We start from the raw sequence: 21,443 nt of genomic DNA on the forward strand, positions 1-21,443 counted from the left end.
CGTGGTGTGAGGGGAGGGAGTTGATGGGCAGGAACAACATATAACATAAAAGTAATTTCACAAGCATCATTTCAAATTACACAATTGCTCCCCCACATCTGTATAAAGCGCAGCTGAAAGTGATCGTCCTATTTCATACCATTGTACATTGCAGTTGCACTGCATTGTTCTACAGGGACCACATTCACATGGCTTTTAATGATATCCTGGTGTCTATTGGTGGAGTTGGGTGCTTTCAGATATTGCACACTATTCTTCTTTTGGTACCTGTGGCCTTGCTATCTTGCCATAACCTTCTACAGAACTTCACTGGAGCTGTGCCTGATCACCACTGCAAACTTCCTTCTTCCAGAGTCTGGAACAGCCAAGATGAGACACAGCTTTTTGATTTCTACATCCCACTGGACAAGGACAGAAAGCCACAGAGGTGTGCCCAGTACCAAATTGTCAAAGGATTTTTGCCCAATGCCACAGAACATCAGTGGGAAAAAAAGAGCACTGAATCTTGCAGGGATGGATGGACCTATGACAGAAGTGTCTTTTCCTCTACCATTGTTACTGAGGTATGAAACCTGTTTTATACCTAGAACAACAGTCATAAGCAGCCCGCAGTTAAGATGTGTGATGTGTTGTGCTTACGAAAGGGCATGGTCTTGCCAGACATCTGCTGACATGCCAAAGGAATTGTGAACTAACTTGTTCAGCATGCTTGTAGTGCAACTCCTGCAGTACCAAGCAGTCTGAAAAAGATGATGACCACAAATCTTTAGAGTCTATTTCTTTCCAGGGCAGTGGGTAGCAGAGGTAGACCATAAGGCCCAACGAATCGGACTGAACCATCTCTGTTTTAAGGGGTTTTGTCTCTTTTTCTGCATTGCGCCAACTAAAGGTATATTAGTGTATGTGGCAGAGAATGCCTAAGCTCTTCTAAGCCCTATTACCAAATGTGAATAACCCCACACCACACATTATTAACAACACCAAACATACATACACATGCCTTGCATGGTTTAACAAACCTTGTGAGCATGAACACTTCTTATAATCAGTAAATATATTATGAGAATACTTTCATACCTTCCAACTTTCTGAGTTGAGGGGTACCTTTTAGCACATAGTATGAAAGCAAAGGACACCCACCTGCCATGCCACCCATGTATGCAGACCACAAAAAGTTGATGTGCAAAAAATGATGGGTTACACCCATAGGTACTCTTTTCACCAACACTTAAATAAAAAAAAACATGGCTTTTTAGAAGTTGTATGAAAGGTTTAGTGTAGTAGAACACTTTTGGTAGTTAAATATTACATTTACCGGTAGCAATCTACACATCAAACCAAAAAAGGACAACTGAAGAGGAAAGAGGGACAGAGGGATTCAGTCCCAGAAGAGGGACAGCCCTCAACATCTTTGACAGTTGGTAGCTATGTACCTCCATTGCAGCAATAAATGGTAAAGAGAAAAGCTTTCTTCAATTGGGGTCGACTCTTTGGGCCCTGAAGTAGTTGCCAGATTTGCAATCCCTTTGCTTTTCATTTTCATTATCAAGTTAAATTAAATAGTAGGTATTAGAAGCGTTAAGGGACGCTGGTACACATATTTTATTGTAGCCCAGAGCAATATAGCTAATAGCCATGACTCTTCTTATTTGACCCTAATTAGGGTAAGGAGGAAGAGTAAAGGTCACAAGCCAAGGGTTCAATTTCTTTAATTCCATACATTATAAGTAAGTGTGATCGACTGGAATAAATGTAGAGGGTTAGTTAAATCTGACATAAGCAAGGAATAAGTGATTTCATTGCTGTAAATGGGATAGAAGATGAATGAAGATCACATGTGTAGGATAAGTAAAACAGTGTGAAGAGATTAGATTAGTAGAAGTTACATAATATGCATAGACACACAGTATGTTGGTAAAAGGCATGAGCATTACTTGTCACTAGAAATAACAGAATCAACAGATGTAATAAATATAAAACTTAAATGCAGTTATTTGTCTTTCAGAATAGTCAGAATGCTTGATGTCTGGTTGCTATGGGTTACTGCATTTTGTGCATTATTGTTGTCTTAATAAGTAGATAATTACATTGACAAAGATCTAAGTGTCTAAGTGAAAAGTAGAATCCAATTGTTTTTGTAGGGTCCAGTCACATTTTTGGGGGCCATTGTGGTGCATTAGCATATACATGATAAAGTGAATTATGTTGTGTGTTAATGTGTTGCATTAAGGCAGCTCATTCAGTATGAACAGCATGGCAATGCCCTAAAAATTATACAGGACCCTTTTTTTAACTCGGCACACCACAATGCAAATGTGGGTTGTTGTGCACTGCAGTGCGATTGCATTGCCCATTAATGTTGCCAGCTAGTGTTACAGTGTGTGGAGTGCCATAAAAAATTAATAGAAAAACAATGCACCACACTGCAATTTATGTGTTACCATGCAAACATGGGGTGACAGAGGTAGCCGGAGTGTTTGTTAGTTACTTTTACACTATTGGAGCCTTTGTTTTGCCTCTGAAATGTTTCAGAGGGTCGAAGGAAAAATGCGGAAGGGAAGCAGTCGCAAGCCAGTGGGATTATCTAAATAGCATTGTATGACCATACTTAAGTTGGTCAACATCTTTTGATGAGTGCCTATAATTTAGGGGAACACCCGTGGTGTTTTTTTGGGATATGTGGATACATGAATATGTGTTATTGGATACTTGTGGATTCACTGGACTTCAAAGATTGGATGGATTGTTTTCACTATGTTCACGTAGATGTGTTACATTGAGTTATTATATGCGTAATATCAGCGAAGGACACATTGATATTGTTTGTAATCACCAAGAAGTGGACAACGTTAAACAATTTGTTATTGTAGCGTTAATTAGTATGGTATAAGGATGATTGAAGTGCAGTATTTATTAATATACCATTATCATGCATTTAGTAAAACAGTTGCATATGGGCGTGAGGGAAAAAGGTGCTGACCAAAAATAGTAGTAATCTTGATAGGAATAATTGACACATTAACCATCATTCAGTAAAACAACCTTACTTTCCATAGTGCCAAAGAATTTGCTTTTTGACATTTTTGGTGCATGCTTTTCAGTTTTAAGAAACAAATGCTAATTTCCTGCTCTCGCAATTCACAATACATGGCAGATTTATTGTGCTATAAGGTGAACATCCTCTAATATACTTTCCTTTTCTTACAGTGGAATCTGGTTTGTAACCATCACTCATTGAAGCAGATAGCGCGTTCCATCTACATGACAGGCGTTCTGCTGGGAGCTCTAGTCTTTGGCAGCCTTGCTGACAAGTAAGTCATGTCACATGCTGTTGAGTATAATACTACATGCTCATGTGATTAGGCTGTATGGTTATGATATCACATATCATTGTGTTCTATAACCAAGCATCTTAGTGTTCAACAATTACTTGAGTCCTGTAGACTCTTATATTAAAAAAAATTAAAAACGTATTGGCACTGGTTGTGATATAATTTTCATATTGGTCTTCGAACACTATAGTTTAACTGAGGGGGTTATTCACAACCGAAGGCAGCCGAGTGAATAACCGAGCTGAAGTGAATTGAGCCGAATGCCGTTCGACTATACACTTCAGCTCAGTACGGCTGATTTCAGCCATACATCGGCTACAATCAGCCATACATCGGCTGGCTTCGGCTGCCTTCAGCCGAAGTGCAGAAACAGGTCGACTCAGCCGATCCAACATCTGGATCGACTCACTGCTGACTCACACCCTATTCTCATAGGGGCCGAACGGCAGTGAGTGACTAGCCAAATGCCGCCGAGAGGCATTCGGCTCGACTATTCTGCTCCGAGGCAGTGAGCAGAATAGAAAAAATGTAAACAAAAGGGGGGGGAAAATGTGTAAAAATGATTTATGTAAATGTAAAAAAAAGAAAAAAGTTAAGAAAATAATAAAACATTTTTTAAAAGAAAATAAAAAGAAGAAAATCAACGTGGGGTCCCCCTTCCAGACAATACCAGACCCTTTAGGTCTGGTAGGAATGTTAGAAGGGACCCCTATAAAAAAAATTGTGGGGTTCCCCCTTAAAAGCCATAACAGGCCCTTCAGGTCTGCTAGGAATTTTAGGAGGGACCCCAAGTAAAAAAAAAAGAAGTGTGTGGGGTCCCCCCCCCAAAGTCATACCAGGCCCTTAAGGTCTGGTATGAATTTTAAGGAGGAACCCCACCCCCAAAAATGGGGGGACAAAAACATGGGGTCAAAAACGTGGGGTCCCCCCTAAAATTCCCCACCAGACCCTCGATCCGAGCACTAGCCTGGCAGGGCAGGAAAGGGGGAGGACGAGCGAGCGCCCCCCTCCCTGCGATACCAGGCTACATGCCCTCGGCACTGGGAGGGTGCTTATCAAGGATCCCCCCGGGAAAGGCACCTTGTCCTCGTGCCAATGGAAACAAAGGCCTCTTCCCCACAAGCCCTGGGGCATTGGTTCTGGTAATGCGGGCAGGGGGGCTTATTTACACCAGGGCACCCCGGGACCAGCCATGGAATAGGGCTGGGTGCTGTTCAGCCTGCCCCCCAAGCTAGGCCTGAGGCCTCCAACATGGAGGTGGCTTGTGATGCTGATAGAGGAAGAGACCCAGGACCAATGCTGGCTCTTGAAGTACCCTGGAACTAAGAGGACTTCAGTAGTATGGCCAGTGTTTTTCCTGTTTGAGGGTCTGTATCCATCCTGCTTCTCTGCTACATCAGTTGCTGTCCCCTGCCTCCCAAGTGGATTTACACTGATATGCCAACCAGGTCTGGTGAGTCTGGACTTTTGTCAGTTACCCTGGAAGCATAGAACCCCCATATCCTCTCTCCCCAGTGAAGATGTTCAATAAATCGTTATTTTATATTATACTACTGGAGTGGACATCAGTCTGTGGGCACAAAAAGAAGGGCGGTTAATGCTAATCGGTGGGCAGCTGAACAACATACCCTAGACTGTGTTGCGATATATTTTGTAGTCCAGAGCATTACACCTAGACACAGCGGCGTAACTAGAACCGCATGGTTAACAGGAAGGCTGCCGAGGTCTCCAGCAAGCGTGGGACCTCAGGCAGCCGCTTGTTTAACATTTTAGTGCCGGTGTTCTGTCGAGAACGCCGACCCAGTATCTGCGCTTACGTACAAACGAGATTAACGAGGAAACCGGCATTCGTTTGTAATGGTTAATTTTGACCGTTAATAATATACCATGCATGGCAGTGAATGACGGATGGAATATAATTAACGGTCACGATTAACGATTTAAACAAAATACTTTGTAATAAATCCCGGTTCCCTCGATAATATTGGTCTGTGCGCAAGCGTAGATGCTGAGGTCGGCAAGATCTCGGGGGTGGCCCTCTTCTTCCTCGCTGGGCCCCCCAAGTGGCGGAACGCCAGGGCCCGGTCACAATTGCGACGGCTGCGACCCTGGTAGTTCCGCCAGTGACTAGACAGAATAGAGATGAACCGGGCATTCAGCGTCTCCTTCGGGGGTGAGCGCTACACAAACATGCATAAATGTGGAATCATCTTACATTAGAAAGATAGATCGGTAACTGTATTCTGCATTTTGCCATTGAGCGGTAACATTTCTCAGTAGCAAGGGATTAAAGTCACCCTGTAGTTTAGCTCTAAAGGTGATAATTTACCCTAAACTTTGAATCAATTCTTGTGCTCAGCAGATGCTGCATGGACAGGATGGAATATGAGAGATAATGATGCTCTCTCATTATACTTAAACAGTTCACACAGCCTGGAAAGAAAAAGTTCTGTTGACTCGGTATGCATTCAAATGGAAAAGGCAAAACCCCATTTGTTACTTGGAAAGGGGGAAGAAATTGGCATCTCTGTTGGTGCTAAGTCCTTGTATAAGGAGTAACAATCATCAGATGTTGATAATGCTTGTTGACAGAGCTGTCTATATATTGCATACATGATCCTATATTTCTCTACTGATCAGTGTTTCATCCTGATAAAGCATTTCTTTGTTTCCTAGGGTGGGCAGAATGGAGATCCTGACCTGGTCCTATTTACAAATGGGTGTAGCTGGTAGTTGTGCTGCATTTCTGCCAACCTTTGATGCTTACTGCGCATTCCGCTTCCTGTGTGGTGTTGCTTCCTCTGCTATCTCTGTCAATAGCATCTCTTTAAGTAAGTACAATGACTTATTACACATATTTTATTCTGAACCATCATATATGGTACTTTAAGTAAAATGTTAAGCTATTTCAGATGCTGATTAAATCACTTACAATAGATGCTGCTTCTTGATGTTTAAAAGTTTTAGTTTCCTGCAGAATCAGCTGATCCTCTGAGCACTGGCCCTGATATCCTGTTTTAGGGCTTCTCCGTTCCCTTGCAGGGTCCTATAGAGTCACCCTTGTGTGTGCTAGTAAGCTGTGTGTGTCTCTACAAACACACAGACAAAGCAAGATAAGGCACTCCCCTGCTCATCCTTCCTCCCTTCTCTAAGCCAGTAAATGGATAGCTGCTGGAGGCTGCTCTTTCCCTTGTGATCTTGTACTGGACAGGAAGTTTAGGGAAGTTGAGCTGAGAGAGTTGGAGCAGCTATTTGGAAGTATATTAACTGTAAGTGTTTGAGAAAAATGTAAAGAAATACTTTGCTGGGCAACGTGTATTTGTTTTATCTGGATTCACTATTGAAAAAAATTGAGAATTAAATACTACCTTTAAAGGAGAACTATGGGGTCAGGGCTTTTCCCCATAGTTCTCTTAAGGGTCACGGGAGGACACAAACTAGCATCCTCCCGTGACCCAAAGCTCATTACATAGTGTGAAACAGCTTGCGGTATACTGAGACCGCTGCAGCCAGAATGGATCCCAACATTGCTGTCGAGATCCACCCAGCCGTGGGATTGACAGCTGGCTCTGCCTATCCAGAGGCAGAGCCAGCTGTGCCCGCCCCCTCCCCCGTCCGTTCCTCCACTCAGCGCTGGAGGATCGGACAGGGGAGGGGGGGAATCCCTGCAGGGAGCCGTGAGTGCAGCCATGGCTCTCTGCAGGGATAGATCGAGAAGCGAGCGACGGTATGTGTTCGCTCATTTCCCTATCTACTGAGCCGACCTGTGACAGTTTCATTGTCACAGGTCGGCTCAGATTATGAGGCTGAGTGAAAATCACTGGACTCATAATTCTCCTTTAATATGGTTTATTAAAATCTGTTGAATGAAAATGACAAGCGGGCTCTGATGTCTTTCAGCATCTGTGAATTCACCCGCTGCGAAATCTGCTTGAATAAAGTCATTTTCAAGAGCACAAGGGGAAAAAATCTGAGAATGCCAAGTTTTACATAATTAAACCTGAACTCCAAGAACACTTTTACCTACACAGTTGAAATATATTATATGCAGTGGCATCACAAGAGCGGTCAGCACCAGGGTGACACCATTGGAGCGGTGACATCAAAATGACTGACAGTCATGTCAGGAGAGCGGAGGGGACCCGGCGGCATACCTCATCCCGCCGGGTGAACATTCCCTCCTCTCTGTGCGGCGTCCATCATCAAGATGTGTGCCGGCAAGCATCAATTAGATGACCAGGCATTAGGGATGCACAGATACTTTTCGAGTACCAGTGCAGATACTTGGCATTTTCATGAGAACTACCAGGGTTGCAGAGGTTACAGCTGGGAACTGGCTCTGGCGCTCCACCACTGTCCTGAAATCATTAGTCTGTATTGTTTTAGAAATTCTGTCACATGACAATAAACAAAAATGTATCAGTACTCGTACTTGTAAGTACTCGGCAAGTACCAGTACTCGTACTCACAAAACTGGTATCTGTGCATCACTTTATTTATATTTATAAAAACAAAATTGTACATTAAAACAGAGATGTACAAATCCCGGGAGCTCCGTGTGCTCCTTACAAATGACAGCTGCCTCCTAATTTTTGAATTTTTCTCTAGTCTAATCTTGGAGCTCAAAAGTATCGGTACATGTATTCGTTACTTGTACCGAGTACTGTACTTGGTATCTGTGCAACCCTACCATGCATGCACGATGATGTCATCGCCCACGCACGTGGTGATGTCACGCGCACTCGCGATGACGTCAATGCGGGGTTTCACCCGGTCTCCGCTCCAGGTGACACCCGGCCTCGGGACGCTTCTGATTATATGTGAACTGTCTTTCCTGTAAAAGGATTTGAAGTTTATGTTTATCCATTCTTGTGATCCAGGTAACCCTGACAGACTGTACATTCAGGTCCTGCACTACCTTAGACCTCACTTCTTAGTATAATGCATTTGACTAGTTCTGTCTGGTCAAGTAGCCTTTGTTTGGACAGTGAATCAGCAGCAGCACACTGTTGAGATCATTACTCCACTCTTTCCTCTCTAAGAGGAAGCTGTTAGTGTTACATGGACTGTGCAATGCAGTTGAGCGTGATCGGCTTACAGAGCTGCCCCTCCTGGGCAAAGGCAGCTGATATCCAGACAGGCCCAGGCGATTTTGCCAGCTGAATGCAAAAATGCTTTTACTAATAATTATCTGCCATAACGCCAAGCTTGGTTCCTGTTCACATATGAGTTTTAAGTGTTCTTGTCCATATTTAAATGCTCCAGCACCTCATTTTGCATTCTCCACATGGAACCACCATCTCATGATGACCACAGAATGTGTAGAGTAGAGAAGAGATCAGGTTCAGACCAAACCTGGCCCTGAACCTGAGCTCCTCTGAACATGGAAGGAAGCTCCTTTTAATGCCTCCCAATCAGCTGTGGCTAGTAGCGGGATGTGGTCATATGAGGTCAATGATTTCAGCAGAAATATCCCACCCCTTAGTTTACATGTAGCTGCAGGGCAGGGAATGCCCCAGCCTGCAGATGATTGGGCGGTTGGCCCATGGTGCTTCCGCGTTCAGATGAGCTCAGGTTTTGACTGTGTTCTGTCTTAACCCAAGCTCATTCCTAGTGTACAGAAGCAGGCAAGCATATCTCACCAATAGGGTATCTGAGATTGATAAGAAATTATTAATAGGTCTAACTTTCCAGCATTTACCGAAAACTGAAATATCAGTTTAAGTGGACTGACCCTTTACATGAAGGTCTTCTATATGTCCGCCTGGAGTTTAGTTTTAAATGAATCTGCTCAAATATTTTGTAGAATGTGTGTCTACATGATGTCATCCAAAGTTCTTGGACTCTAACCTATCGCATTATTCCCCAAGTATTAGAATGGATGCCCAAACATGGTCGCATGCTGGCTGGAAACTTTTTTGGTTTTTCATACTCATTTGGACAATTGGTTCTGTCTGCTGTGGCTTACAAGATCAGAGACTGGCGATGGCTTCAGTTTGCTGTCTCAGCTCCATTTTGTATCTTCTTCATCTATTCTTGGTAAGACCTCACTGGTTATATTTACCTGATTTGGAAATTGGCAGATGATGTTCACAAGAAATGAAAGTGTTATAACACCCCCACAATCTTTCTGCTTTCCATATAGGTGGTTACCAGAATCTGCTCGATGGCTGATTCTCCGGGATGAGCCAGAAAAAGCTCTGAAATACATTCAAAAAGTTGCCTCTGTTAACGGGAAGCACAGAGAAGGAGATAAATTGACTGCACAGGTATAGAAAAAAGATACTTCTGATAACAGGAAAATTTGGATACTAGACACTAAGGGACCAATTTATTAGTCTACCACCCAGCCATATGCTAGGAGAATGCTGTTCACACTACATTCCTGCCACTAAATGGAACCAGGGAGCATAGGACATTCCTATGCTTCTCAGCTCCATCTACTGGCGGGAATGCTATGTGTATGACACTCACCCAGCGTAGATCTGGGCAGAAGGTTTATCCCTTAACAGAACTGCATCCTGAAGATGAACTCTCTAACATCAAGTTCCATCAAGTGGATGCACAAAGCTTTCTGTTTCTCCACTATAGGTAGATGTAAAAATCAAAATACAATGAAAGTCAAATATGAAATCTTTATAGTCTAGAAGTCAGTCAGTTTACATCAGCATGATATTCTACCATCAAGGAGTAAATGTTGATCCATCATGTGCTGACATTATTGTCGGACAATCTTCATAACCATTGCACTTGTTCTTCTGATAGATGTTGTGCTCTGAGATGCAGAAAGATATCCTGATAATAAGCAAATCACACTCTGTGTTTGACCTCGTTCGTACCCCAGCTATGAGGCGTATGTCCCTGAGTCTCATTATAGTTTGGTAAGTCTTAAAAATTAACAGAATTTTTATATAGGGTAAGCCAAAAGTGCAGCAACTCATAGCAGCCAAGCAGCAAGTATTTTCCATTGTTGTCTCCACTCTAAAGTGATGGAAGCTAAAATTTGATCTGATTGCTTCTAAATAAGCTTCATTGAAGAAAATGCCTAGCTTTGCTCAGGTAATGATGTATGATGGACAAAGCTGTTACTGGCAGAGTGCTATCGTCACATTAAATATTTCTCTAGACATACAAATGAGTCCTCAAATGAATTGCCATTAAGGTGTGGGGCAAGGCAAATAAATCTCTGCAATATGTGTTTTATTCCTTTAAAGATGTCTTATTGATCTGACAGCAATGCACTCAGTTTCAAAGCCCTGTTGTAGGCTGACAGCATTTTTGTGAACAGAGTGGTGTCAGCCCTGCTCAGTTGTTTTTAACTAAAATTACTCAAACTTTCCCACACTCACATCTCTATCAACATAGACAACAAATATTCTGTAGCCCAAGATAAGAACAAGAAAGGCAAATTAAACTCCTTGAGGTAACACAGGAAGTGTGCACAGAACACAGGACAGCTCTGAGTCATTCATCCTTCAAAACTGCATGTAATTCCTTCTGTGTGAATGGAGGCAAAAACTGATGTTATTAGCACATTTTCTTCACATGTTGATAGTAATATCAGGAAAATACATAATTATGGCCACTAGATAGAACCAGCGAGCATAGGAAAAAAATACTTGGGGGTTATTCACAAAGCTGCAGAAGGCAGCCGAGTGAATAACCCAGCTGAAGTGAAGTGAGCCAAACGCGGCATTCGGCTGGGCTATTCTGCTCGTTACCTCCGTATAGGAAATAGTGAAAATCGTAGAGAAAAAAAAGGTTAAATTTTTTTTAAATAAATAGTGAAATTAAAATTAAAGATATTATAAAAAAGAAAAATAAATCAATCAGTAAATACAAAATTGGGCGGTGCTAGCAGTGACAGCTAGCTCCGCCCAACTGTTTCCTATTGGCCGCCACCCGCTAGAGTCTTAGAACGGGGCGGAGCCGGCTGTGACATCATGGCCGGCTCCGCCCAGTTGTTCTTGTCTAATGACAGATCAGCGTTCCCAGGTCATTTGGGGACGCTGATCTGTCATTACAACTGGGCGGAGCCAGCCGTGAGATCACGGGTGGCTCCGCCCAGCTGTCATCAGCGGGGCTTACGGCTGGCCTTCAGCAGGCCGTTCGCCCTGCTTTGGATGTCACTTCGGCTCAGTCGAACCGAAGGGCTGCTGTACGGGCTATTCACTATAGGCCACTCGGCTGCTGTATGGGCTATAGTGAATATAGTGACGCTACGGCTGGATCCTTTGGCTCCTTCGTGAATAACCCCCACTTCTTTCCTTGGCTCCTCAGCTCCATCTAGTGGCCATAATGCTGTATGTTTCTGTTATTACATTCAACTTGGAGAAATACACAAATAGCATTCATTTAGAAAATATTGGTCAATTTTGGTCAATGAAAAGCTGACAGGGATACTTATGGACCCACCCAAGCGATGTCTAGCAACATGAAAGCCTTGGATACAATATTCCAGACCGCCCACTTTTTGGGCCCCTTTGTAATCCATTTAATGATCTGACTCTCTCGAGCCTCCCAACTCCGCTTTACTTCCCTCTCTTCTTTTCTTCTTTCCTCACTCTTTTTTCCTTTTTTTGGTGTCTTTTCTTCTCGACCCTTCATCCCTACCCCCTCCTCCACACACCTCCTTTTTGTCTTTCATGTTCCTCATTTGTATGTCAGGAACACCTACATGAGTTAATTATAGATGATCTTTGGAACGCTTTTACCTCCATTTGCCATATTCAAGTTAATTGTTTCATGTATTGTTTTTTTTGCTGGCAAAAAATTTGGATCGGTTCATTTTGTTTTAGATTTTTCATCATTTAGTTTTTTGGGACTTGGATCCGAATGTCAATTCATTTTGGGATTCGGATGAATCCAAAATTCTCATTAATTTTGGATGATTGAAATAATATTTACGAACGAATTTTCGTTGCAGCAAAGTGGCATTAGAAAAAAAAAGTGACATTTTTCTTGTGTAACTTTTGACAGTCCACAGAAACAATAAAAAAACATTCAGAAGGGAGGGCGGCATCTGGGTGCCCTCTTTATGAAATGGGGCACCCAGATTCCTATAAGGCCCTCTGCCTGCAGACCCAGGGTTGTGGGAAAGGGGTCCTTATCCTCATTGACATGGGGACAAGGTGCTTTGCCAGGGGGTCCCCCTCTGCAAAGCCCCCTCCCCATGTTGAGGGCATGTGGCCTGATATGGTACAGGAGGAGAGGGGCCCACGCTTGCCCCCCCCCCCTTTCCTGCTCTGCCAGGCTACTGCTCGGATCAAGGGTCTGGTAAGGGATTTTAGGGGGGGCCTAATGCTTTTTTTTTTGGCATTGGGTTTTTTCCTAAACTTGCTACCAGACCTAAAGGGTCTGGTATGAATTAGGGAGGGGACTCCACGCTTTTTTTAATATTGTAACGTTTAACAACCTAAATCCATTCAGAAGAAAAATCCACAATTTTTTTTATTCAAAAATGTTGGATACATTCGTATTCGTTATATTTTCATTTAGACATTCAAATGCATCTGAATGTCCGAATATGCTGAAATTCGTCCGAATCGCACATGTCTAATTTTGTCTGTCCTTTAGGATCATTTAGTTTGGCAGTAGATGTTTCATTGTGCCAACCTTTATTTTCCCCGGACTATCTGGGCTGGTTTTATTAGCTCTCCGTGGCAGCACCTTGTTGTTTTATAAGTTCTTTGTGTTCTATAAAAACCCAATAACAACTCTGTGAAAGAAAATATGCTAATTCACATTCACACTCGATTCGCACAGAATGAATGTACCTGCAATTTTGCCAGAAGAATGGCTCTGCAAATTTATTATAAATACACCACCCACGTATTAAAAACATAGATTTGTAAATCTATCCTAGTCAAGGGCCTTCTGTGTAGTGTGATCCCTATCTCTGAGCTGTCTATGCACCTATCCTGGGGAATGCACAGCAATAAATAAACGCAGGTATGGAATTTTTATTTTAGCTTCTACTACTTATTGCTAATTAAGTCACACTTATTTTTGGGGACTGTACAATAGGAAGAAATAAACACATTTTTAACTGATAAAGTGTTTGTTTTTCTCCTGTAGGTTTTCAAGTAACTTTGCCTACTATGGGCTGAGCATGGATCTGAAGGACTTTGGGCTGGGTGTATTCATAGCTCAGGCGCTGTTTGGTGGAGTAGAAATGATTGCTAAGCTCTTAGTGATGTTGGTGATGACCTTTGTGGGCAGACGAGTCATGCAGTTTGCTTCCCTGTTCATGGCTGGAATAATGGTTATATCTTATGGCTTCATACCTCAAGGTGACCCACCTAAATTATATAACATTTTCTAAAGTAAATCACTGATGTGAAATAATAAAAAAAAACAATAACTATGTGACTACCGTATTTTTCCGTGTATAAGATGCTCCTTTTTCATAAAAATGTTTACCTAAAAATAGAGGGGCGTCTTATACATGGGGGCCGAGAGGAGAATTGCGGTTGCGAAACTGCCGAAAGTGCCGATACCACTGCAAACTAGCCTTACGAGTGAAACTTCAGATTGCAGAGACAAGAGAAGTTTTCCTCCAATCATAAATCTTTTGTACCTGACGTCAGCTGTTGCTGGGGAGAGTGGAGGAAAACTGTTATCTTGTCTCTGCAATTCGCTCTTCCCAGCAACAGCTGACATCAGGTACAAAAGATTTATATTTGGAGGAAAACTGTTATCTTGTCTCTGTAATCCAACCATAAATCTTTTGTGCCTGACGTCAGCCCAGTGCCCATGTCAGAGCATAAAGTGATTGACTCAGAGGTAAGTGTGATGCATTATATCATTTAAAATATTGATTTCTGAATTTTGGGTGTCATATATGGGGGCGTCTTATAGACGGAAAAATACGGTGCGTCTTTTAAAGAACAAATTATAATTTTATATACAGCATTCTTAGCATGAAACAAGGAGATAATCATCCTGTAGTAAACACTAGGCTCCCACCTCCTAACTACTACTTTCATCAGCTGCTAACCTGTAGATGATAACTACCAGAAACCAACAAGCTAGAGAATGATAGTGTGGGATGATACCCTGTTATATGCTAGGTTGCACAGAGTGTCAATAGACTAGAATGTAGGGTGGGCTGGTGGGGAGACAAATATCATTGTATAGCAGGGTAGAACAGAATGCCCTCTGTACACCACACCTAAAGCAACCACAATAAGTGATGTTAATGGAGTTTTGCTACGTGAAATGAAAATGGCACTTCTGTTTAATAATCTCTGAAGTCTCCACACCCTTTGTAACAATAGGCAGACCCTTAATGCTTCCACGTAGATGTATTTACATTCAGAGAACACTAGTATATCTAAGCATGCATAGGACAAATAGATATTTTAGCATTCAGCCCTCCAAAGAACACATTTCTACACTGACCACTACCGCACCACCATGCAATTCTCCACTGACTGCCACTGAACCAACATGTACTTCTCCATTGACTGCCACTGAAACAACATGCACTTTGTGACTGACCAGTAGTGTACTGAAGGGCGCTTCTCAACTGACTACCACTGAACTAAAGTGCACTTCTCCACTGACCACCACTGTTATGGACATCCACTTTTCTATTGGCCACCACTGTATGGATGTCCACTTTTCTACTGATCATTATTGCGCTGAAGTGCACGTCTCCACTGACCACCACTGTATGGACATCCTCTTTTCTACTGACCACCACTGCACTGAAGTATATTTCTTCACTGACCACCACTGTATGGATGGCCACTTTTCTACTGACCAACATTGCACTGAAGTATACTTCACCACTGTATGGATGTCCGCCTTTCTACTGACCACCACTGCACTGAAATGCACTTGTGCACTGACCACCACTGTGCTAGCATGTTGTTACTAACTGACAACAACTGTATCAATGTGCACTCTCCCACTGACCACAGCTGTACAAATGGTTACTTCTCAACTGACCATGCATGTACCAACATGCACTTCCCCTCTAACCACAACTGTACCAACATCCACTTTTCCACTAATCATCACTGTACTGATGTGCACTTCTCATCTGAACACCACTATACTGACATGCACACCTCCACTGATCACCACTGTACCAACATCTACTTTTCCACTGTCCAACACTGCACCAATGTATAACCCCCTACTAACCACCACTGCACCATTGTGCACCTCTCACCTGATCACCACTGTACTGACATGCACTTTCCCACTGACCACCACTGTACAAGCGGTCACTTCTCCACTGACTATCTCTGCACTGATGTGCATTTCTGCACTGACCACCACTGTGTTTACGCGCACTCCTCCACTGACTACCAGTGCACCAACATCCACTTTTCAGACACACTTTATATACTGTATGTATGTCGGTGTAAGGTGCATCACGCTTGAATGCATGAAGTGATATTATATGCTGATACACTTACTTTTAAGTTTTTTCTTTTGGAGACCCATTGCTGGATATCTTTTTGTATCATAATTGTATCATACTAACCATCCTAAGGATATCATTGCTGGTGATTACGCTATGCTTAAATGCAAGGCGTGGCATTGCATGCTAATTTATTTACTTCAAAGTTTTTCTATCTGGAGACACATTGTTAGATAGCTTTTAAAATGGTATCATATTAATCATCCTCTATATATGCATGTCGGTGTAACGTGCATCACGCTTCAACGCATGGGGTCATATTCCATACTGATACACTTACTTTAAAGTTTTTCCTTTTGGAGACACATTACTGGATATCCTTGAAAATTGTGTCATACTAACCATCCTACGTATATCGTTTCTGGTGGTTATGCTATGCTTAAATACAACGAGTGACACTCGTTTTCTTATCTGGAGACACATTGTTGGATACCTTTAAAAACTGTATCATATCAACCATCCTGGGGATATTGTTGCTGGTGGCCACCAGTCACGATTGGGATCAATATTATATTGATACGTATATGGCAGGGCTGCACCGATATATCAGCCACCGAAACATATCGGGCGAAAATGGCACTTTTGGCATAATGCCAAAAGTGCAATTTTCTGGCCGATACAGTGGTGCATCCATTCTTTCTCTCCTCCCCGCTGGCCGCTGCTCTGTGTCCCAGCAGGGAGGAGAAAAAGTGTCACAGGCGAGGAGGAGAGCGCTGTGAGCGGCCGGCGTCTCTACTGCCACACCGCTCAGCTATTGCACATTTACATTCATTTCTACAGAAAGACTTGAAACATATGGTAACATTCATGATATCAATGCTGAATAAAAAATGTTCTCTAGGGTTTCTTTAAACACTAGTTTTTAAGTCACAAGCAAGTAGCGACACTCAGTTTTATATTGCTAATACTAGTGGTAAAGTGGAAGCAGATTTCTAATTTCTTACTGTACATTAGTGCAATAGCAAGAGGTATCTGTAGATTGTGGAAAACCCGCCCCTGAAGAGCAGTCTGTTCATAATTATCATTGTTTTTACTTGTAGATATGAAGATGCTGTGTACCGTCCTGGCAGTGATGGGAAAAGCTTTCCTGGCATGTGCTATAACCTGCATGTACCTGTACACTGGGGAGCTGTACCCTACAGAAATAAGGTAAGCTTCCTATAGCCTGTAAGTAACTTCGTAAATATGTAAATGAATATGTGCAGAGCTCAAATAGTGGAAATATTGACATGTACTTTGCTTTTGTGACCCACAGGCAGACTGGAATGGGTTTTAGTGCAATGAATGCTCGTCTGGGCTCTGCCGTTGCCTCAGTTCTACATCTAACAGGAGACTTCTCTTTTACAATTCTTCCCATGCTCTTCGGAATCACCCCTATTATCGCAGGCTTTTTCTCCTGCTTCCTGTTCGAAACCAAAGATTCCCATTTACCTGACACTATTAATGAAGTGGAAAGCAGGTGAGTTCTACTCTTCTCTCTTTGCCAGTTCTCCATTCTCCCCCCCAGTTCCCAGTTATGGAACGTTTACCTTTTCCTTAGTTACATTTAGCTTTGGGACGGAGCCCTTAGTCAATCTCTTTTCTTCTAGGTGAGTGACAAGCAACACATTGCTTACCTTTACACAACTCTAAAAGATATACTGTATATATAATCAGTATTTCTTCTAACCCCACCACATTGAGTCATGGTACCATCAATTTTTATTTTACCCAACCTTCTACCCAACTACTTAGAGTTGTTTGCACTCTCTTGATTTGGCAGGACCAAATTGTCATGAAATTATAGATCTCTAATCCATTTTTCCATCCATCATCCATTTTTAATGGAAGATCTGATATGTGCAGCTCAAATGGCCACCAATTTACACAATGGAAGTCTTGGAACTGGATACAGTGTGCAAAAATGGACCTTAAATAACAGTCAGTACAGAGAAAATACGAATTAGTCTATAGCTACTATGACAGTAACATTGAGGCTGCTGTAGCTGATCTGATGTGTGTAAATGCTAGTTGTTGGTTGTACTGCTGACCCTCTGACTTCAATACTTCAAATTCCTGACCTAGAACCGGTATGTAAGGACCTCAGACTTAATTCTTATCCTGTAATGTTTTCATAAATCGGTTAGCATAATAACCTGGCACCTAGAGTTTCCAGATGGTCAGCAAAGGCAGTTCACACATTTATTATGTTATGACAAATTTAATAAAACATAAATTAATTACCCTAGATCAGTTCTTCCTAAAGTGTGGGTGACCCCCTTTGCACCCTGCTTTACACCGCTGATCTCTGCATTGCTGTATCATGTATGCTGAGATTTGTAGCTCCTCTACAGCTTGGAGTCAGTGGCAGAATTACCTGGGTCACAGCTGCAACCGTGCCCTGGCACTCCACCACTAACTCCAAGCTGTAAAGAGACTACAAATCACAGCCTAGACAGGAGGAAGAGGGCCCCAGTGAGTGCTGACATTTCCATAAAGAGGACCACCAAAATCCTCAACACCAGGCCCATGATGCGCTTAATCCGGCCCTGCCTGCCAGGCAGTCGCAGTGTAGCAAATCAGCGACAGAATGATTTCTTCTTTAACTCTGAGGTCAGAGCCAGCAGGAGCAGAACTGAAGAGAAGGAGACAGTTGGTTGAGGGTAGGTTGCGGAGCAGAGGTTCGGATACAGCGTTCTATATCAGAGTTGTATACAGCATTCTATATCAGAGTTGTATACAGCGTTCTATATCAGAATTGTATACAGTGCTCTATATCAGAGTTGTATACAACATCGATATTTGAAGGAATTTTTCACGTTCTATATCAGAATTGTATACAGTGCTCTATATCAGAGTTGTATACAACATTCTATGTCAGAGTTGTATACAGCGTTCTATGTCAGAGTGGTATACAGCGTTCTATATCTAAGTTGTATACAGCATTCTATATCCGAGTTGTATACAGTGTTCTATATCAGACTTGTATACAACATTCTATATCTGAGTTGTATACAGCGCTCTATATGAGAGTTGTATACAACATTCTATGTCAGAGTTGTACACAGCGTTCTATATCTGACTTGTATACAGCGTTCTATATCTGAGTTGTATACAGCGTTCTATATCAGAGTTGTATACAACATTCTATGTCAGAGTTGTATACAGCATTCTATATCAGAGTTGTATACAGCATTCTATATCAGAGTTGTACACAGTGTTCGATGTCAGAGTTGTATACATCGTAACAGATCCACCACTTCACAGGCAGATTATGGGGACCCCCCAGGCACGATATTTGAAGGAATTTTTCATTTTTATTCTTACCCTTTAAGTGATGTAAAAACCACTGCTCCTTTAAAAACGCTTTTTTGTTGTTTGTTTTTTTTTCATTGATTCCTGTCCCCTAGTGCAGTACCCGGACCCCCATGCCTTTTTAGGGCCAATAACTTGCATATAACCCCTTTTAAAGGGGACAATCGTATCTGAAAGTTCTATCCCCACTTGCATTGAGTTCGAGTTCAAATTCAAACTTTTCGGACGTTTGAATGTTTGAATGCGAACCGAACTCGGGCCTGTTCGGCCCATCACTATTCAGTACTACAAGATAAATTGCCTTCTGGTAAAGCTTAGCAAGACAGTGCGCCCCTTTATGGTTTTGGTATGGGGCCCCATCATGCATATTTATGGACCTATATAAAAATAGGATGCTACCAATTTCGGACATTCTGCTTTTTCTCTCCACAGGATTAAAGCTAGTTCCACAGATTCTGAAGACTCAGATGATGAAGATTGGACTTATAAGGTTCATTTAAAAGAAATTCCGTGATGGTCAACACAGTATCTAGATGAGTCCTGACCAGGGATGTTTTGGAGCGTTATAACAGGTTGTAACGGCATCATCAATACCTGGTCAACACAATGTCCTTTGCAGACTGAAGAACCGCTCAGGGGTTCTTTATATTTCTCTGTGATGCCCCAATTATTTAATAGAGAACAGTGGGGGAGTTGAATATAGAAAGGGCACCTGCAGTATTGTTTCTGTTTTCCTCATAAAGAATAGAGGAGATGTAACATTTTCACAGTGTGAATGTCTGTAACCTGTACCATGTTGTAGAATTTGGTGAATGATCCCAGAGCTGGTAGAGTCTAGGCATATTTCAGTATTTAAGCCACATTTACTATGAGGAATGTTTGCAATGGGGGAAAGAAACAATATTTTCAGAATTTTAAGACCCAGAATATTGTGTGTTCACATATAACTTGTTACCGAAAAGGAGACAATTACTCTTTAATATTGCAGGTACTTTTTCTTATGGAACACTGTGACATTGATTCATTAACCCCTTTACAACCTTGCCAGTGGTGTTCAATTCATCAGCAGTTCTGCCAAACGAGCTAAAAAGTTGGCCAAAATACCAAACCCAAATCCGAACACCATTGAAGCCAATGCCTCCAGTAATACTGCCAGGAATCCTGGGTGGCCCAATTTGTTCTATGACGTCACATATTATTTCCAATGCTGGGAATCTGTTATTTAGCAGCGAGAGTGAGGGGTGTACTGATTGGCAGCTGACAGGTCATCATGACTGACTGGAATGACACTGCCGGGCACCATGATTGACATGGATTATCTTTCTGGATGCCTTAATTGACACTGGATTTACTTCTGGAGACAATGATAAACTTTCTTTTAAAATGTTGTAAGTATGTGTTTGTGTTTTCATTTCGTTAAAGGATTTTTTAAATCAGTGTTTCTTTTTTTGCTGTTAACACTTTGGGGAAATAGGTAAGAGGTTCTAATGTACCAGAAGGGGGCAGGTGACCACCCACCATAAGTCCTCCCCGTTTTGCTATTACCTCAACCTCCTTTTTGGGGCACACAGAGGTCGGGAAAAGGCCCTTCTCCCACAAGTGTGCTTTGCAAGGAGAGAGGTAAGCTTTGGGGGTACCCTTCCCCAATGTTAAAAGGCATGTGCACTGGTATATCACAGGAAGTGGCCCTCACCGTACTGGCCACCCTGGTTGCCTGCCTTGATAATGGTTAAGAGGAACCCCACAACATTATTTCAAATTTGTAATCACTACATACTGTATAAATTGTTTTAGTGACAATACATTACTAAATTATAAAGCAGCCCTTTACTGGTTTATAATTTAAGGATACACATAATACCTGCTGAATTTTAAGAGCAATGCGTGTAATTATACTGTATGAGCATAGTTACTGCTATATGTATAATTATGCATACTGTGCGGCTTTTAGCACATTTTTTTGTGGCGAATTCAGTGCACTCGAACATCGCAGATGCTCAATTTTACCTTTTCAGAACCAAATCTTTAATGTTTGTGTCAAATGTAACATTTTACGGAATGCAAACAGCAATTCTACTCGCCAGGTCCCTGCCTTATCGACTGAATTTCTCTCGGCAAACAAATAAAACTGCAACACAAATATATCTGACAACTTGATTGTAAAAATAATCCCTTTATTTTTCTAACCCCTTTATATTTACAACGTCACTCAGGATACAATATACATATTTTAAAATGATTTTTTAAAATGTACTATTTGACATCCTTCACTCTGATAAAACATGTTCACCAACAGTTAAAGAAGAGTAATTAAATATAAACAACTCTGTCTTTTAGACATTTAAAGTCCATCTCTGGGCAATCAAAAAAACTACCCCTGC

The 21,443-nt window shown here is 42.0% G+C and overlaps 1 protein-coding gene across 1 annotated transcript; it reads left to right on the top strand.

Annotated features, from left to right (window-relative positions):
- Positions 1–180: 180 nt before the first annotated feature.
- LOC108785244 (solute carrier family 22 member 20-like) lies at positions 181–19,576 on the top strand. The gene is made up of 10 exons (XM_018554288.1): positions 181–563; positions 3,208–3,311; positions 6,009–6,163; positions 9,203–9,371; positions 9,478–9,601; positions 10,098–10,213; positions 13,410–13,624; positions 16,809–16,917; positions 17,024–17,227; positions 19,495–19,576. Exons 1-10 carry the CDS (start codon positions 189–191, stop codon positions 19,574–19,576), a joined length of 1,653 nt encoding a protein of 550 aa, XP_018409790.1. The 5' UTR covers positions 181–188.
- The last annotated feature ends 1,867 nt before the right edge of the window (positions 19,577–21,443 follow it).

The sequence above is a fragment of the Nanorana parkeri genome, unplaced genomic scaffold (assembly GCF_000935625.1).
Source record: "Nanorana parkeri isolate BGI_ZX_2015 unplaced genomic scaffold, ASM93562v1 scaffold153, whole genome shotgun sequence".
Lineage (NCBI taxonomy): Eukaryota > Metazoa > Chordata > Amphibia > Anura > Dicroglossidae > Nanorana > Nanorana parkeri.

Coding starts and splice junctions, on each gene's coding strand:
- LOC108785244 (XM_018554288.1), top strand. CDS start 189: ATGGCTTTTAATGATATCCTGGTGTCTATTGGTGGAGTTGGGTGCTTT. Junction 9,602..10,097: donor GAGATAAATTGACTGCACAG/GTATAGAAAAAA, acceptor TTCTTCTGATAG/ATGTTGTGCTCTGAGATGCA. Junction 16,918..17,023: donor CTGTACCCTACAGAAATAAG/GTAAGCTTCCTA, acceptor TGTGACCCACAG/GCAGACTGGAATGGGTTTTA.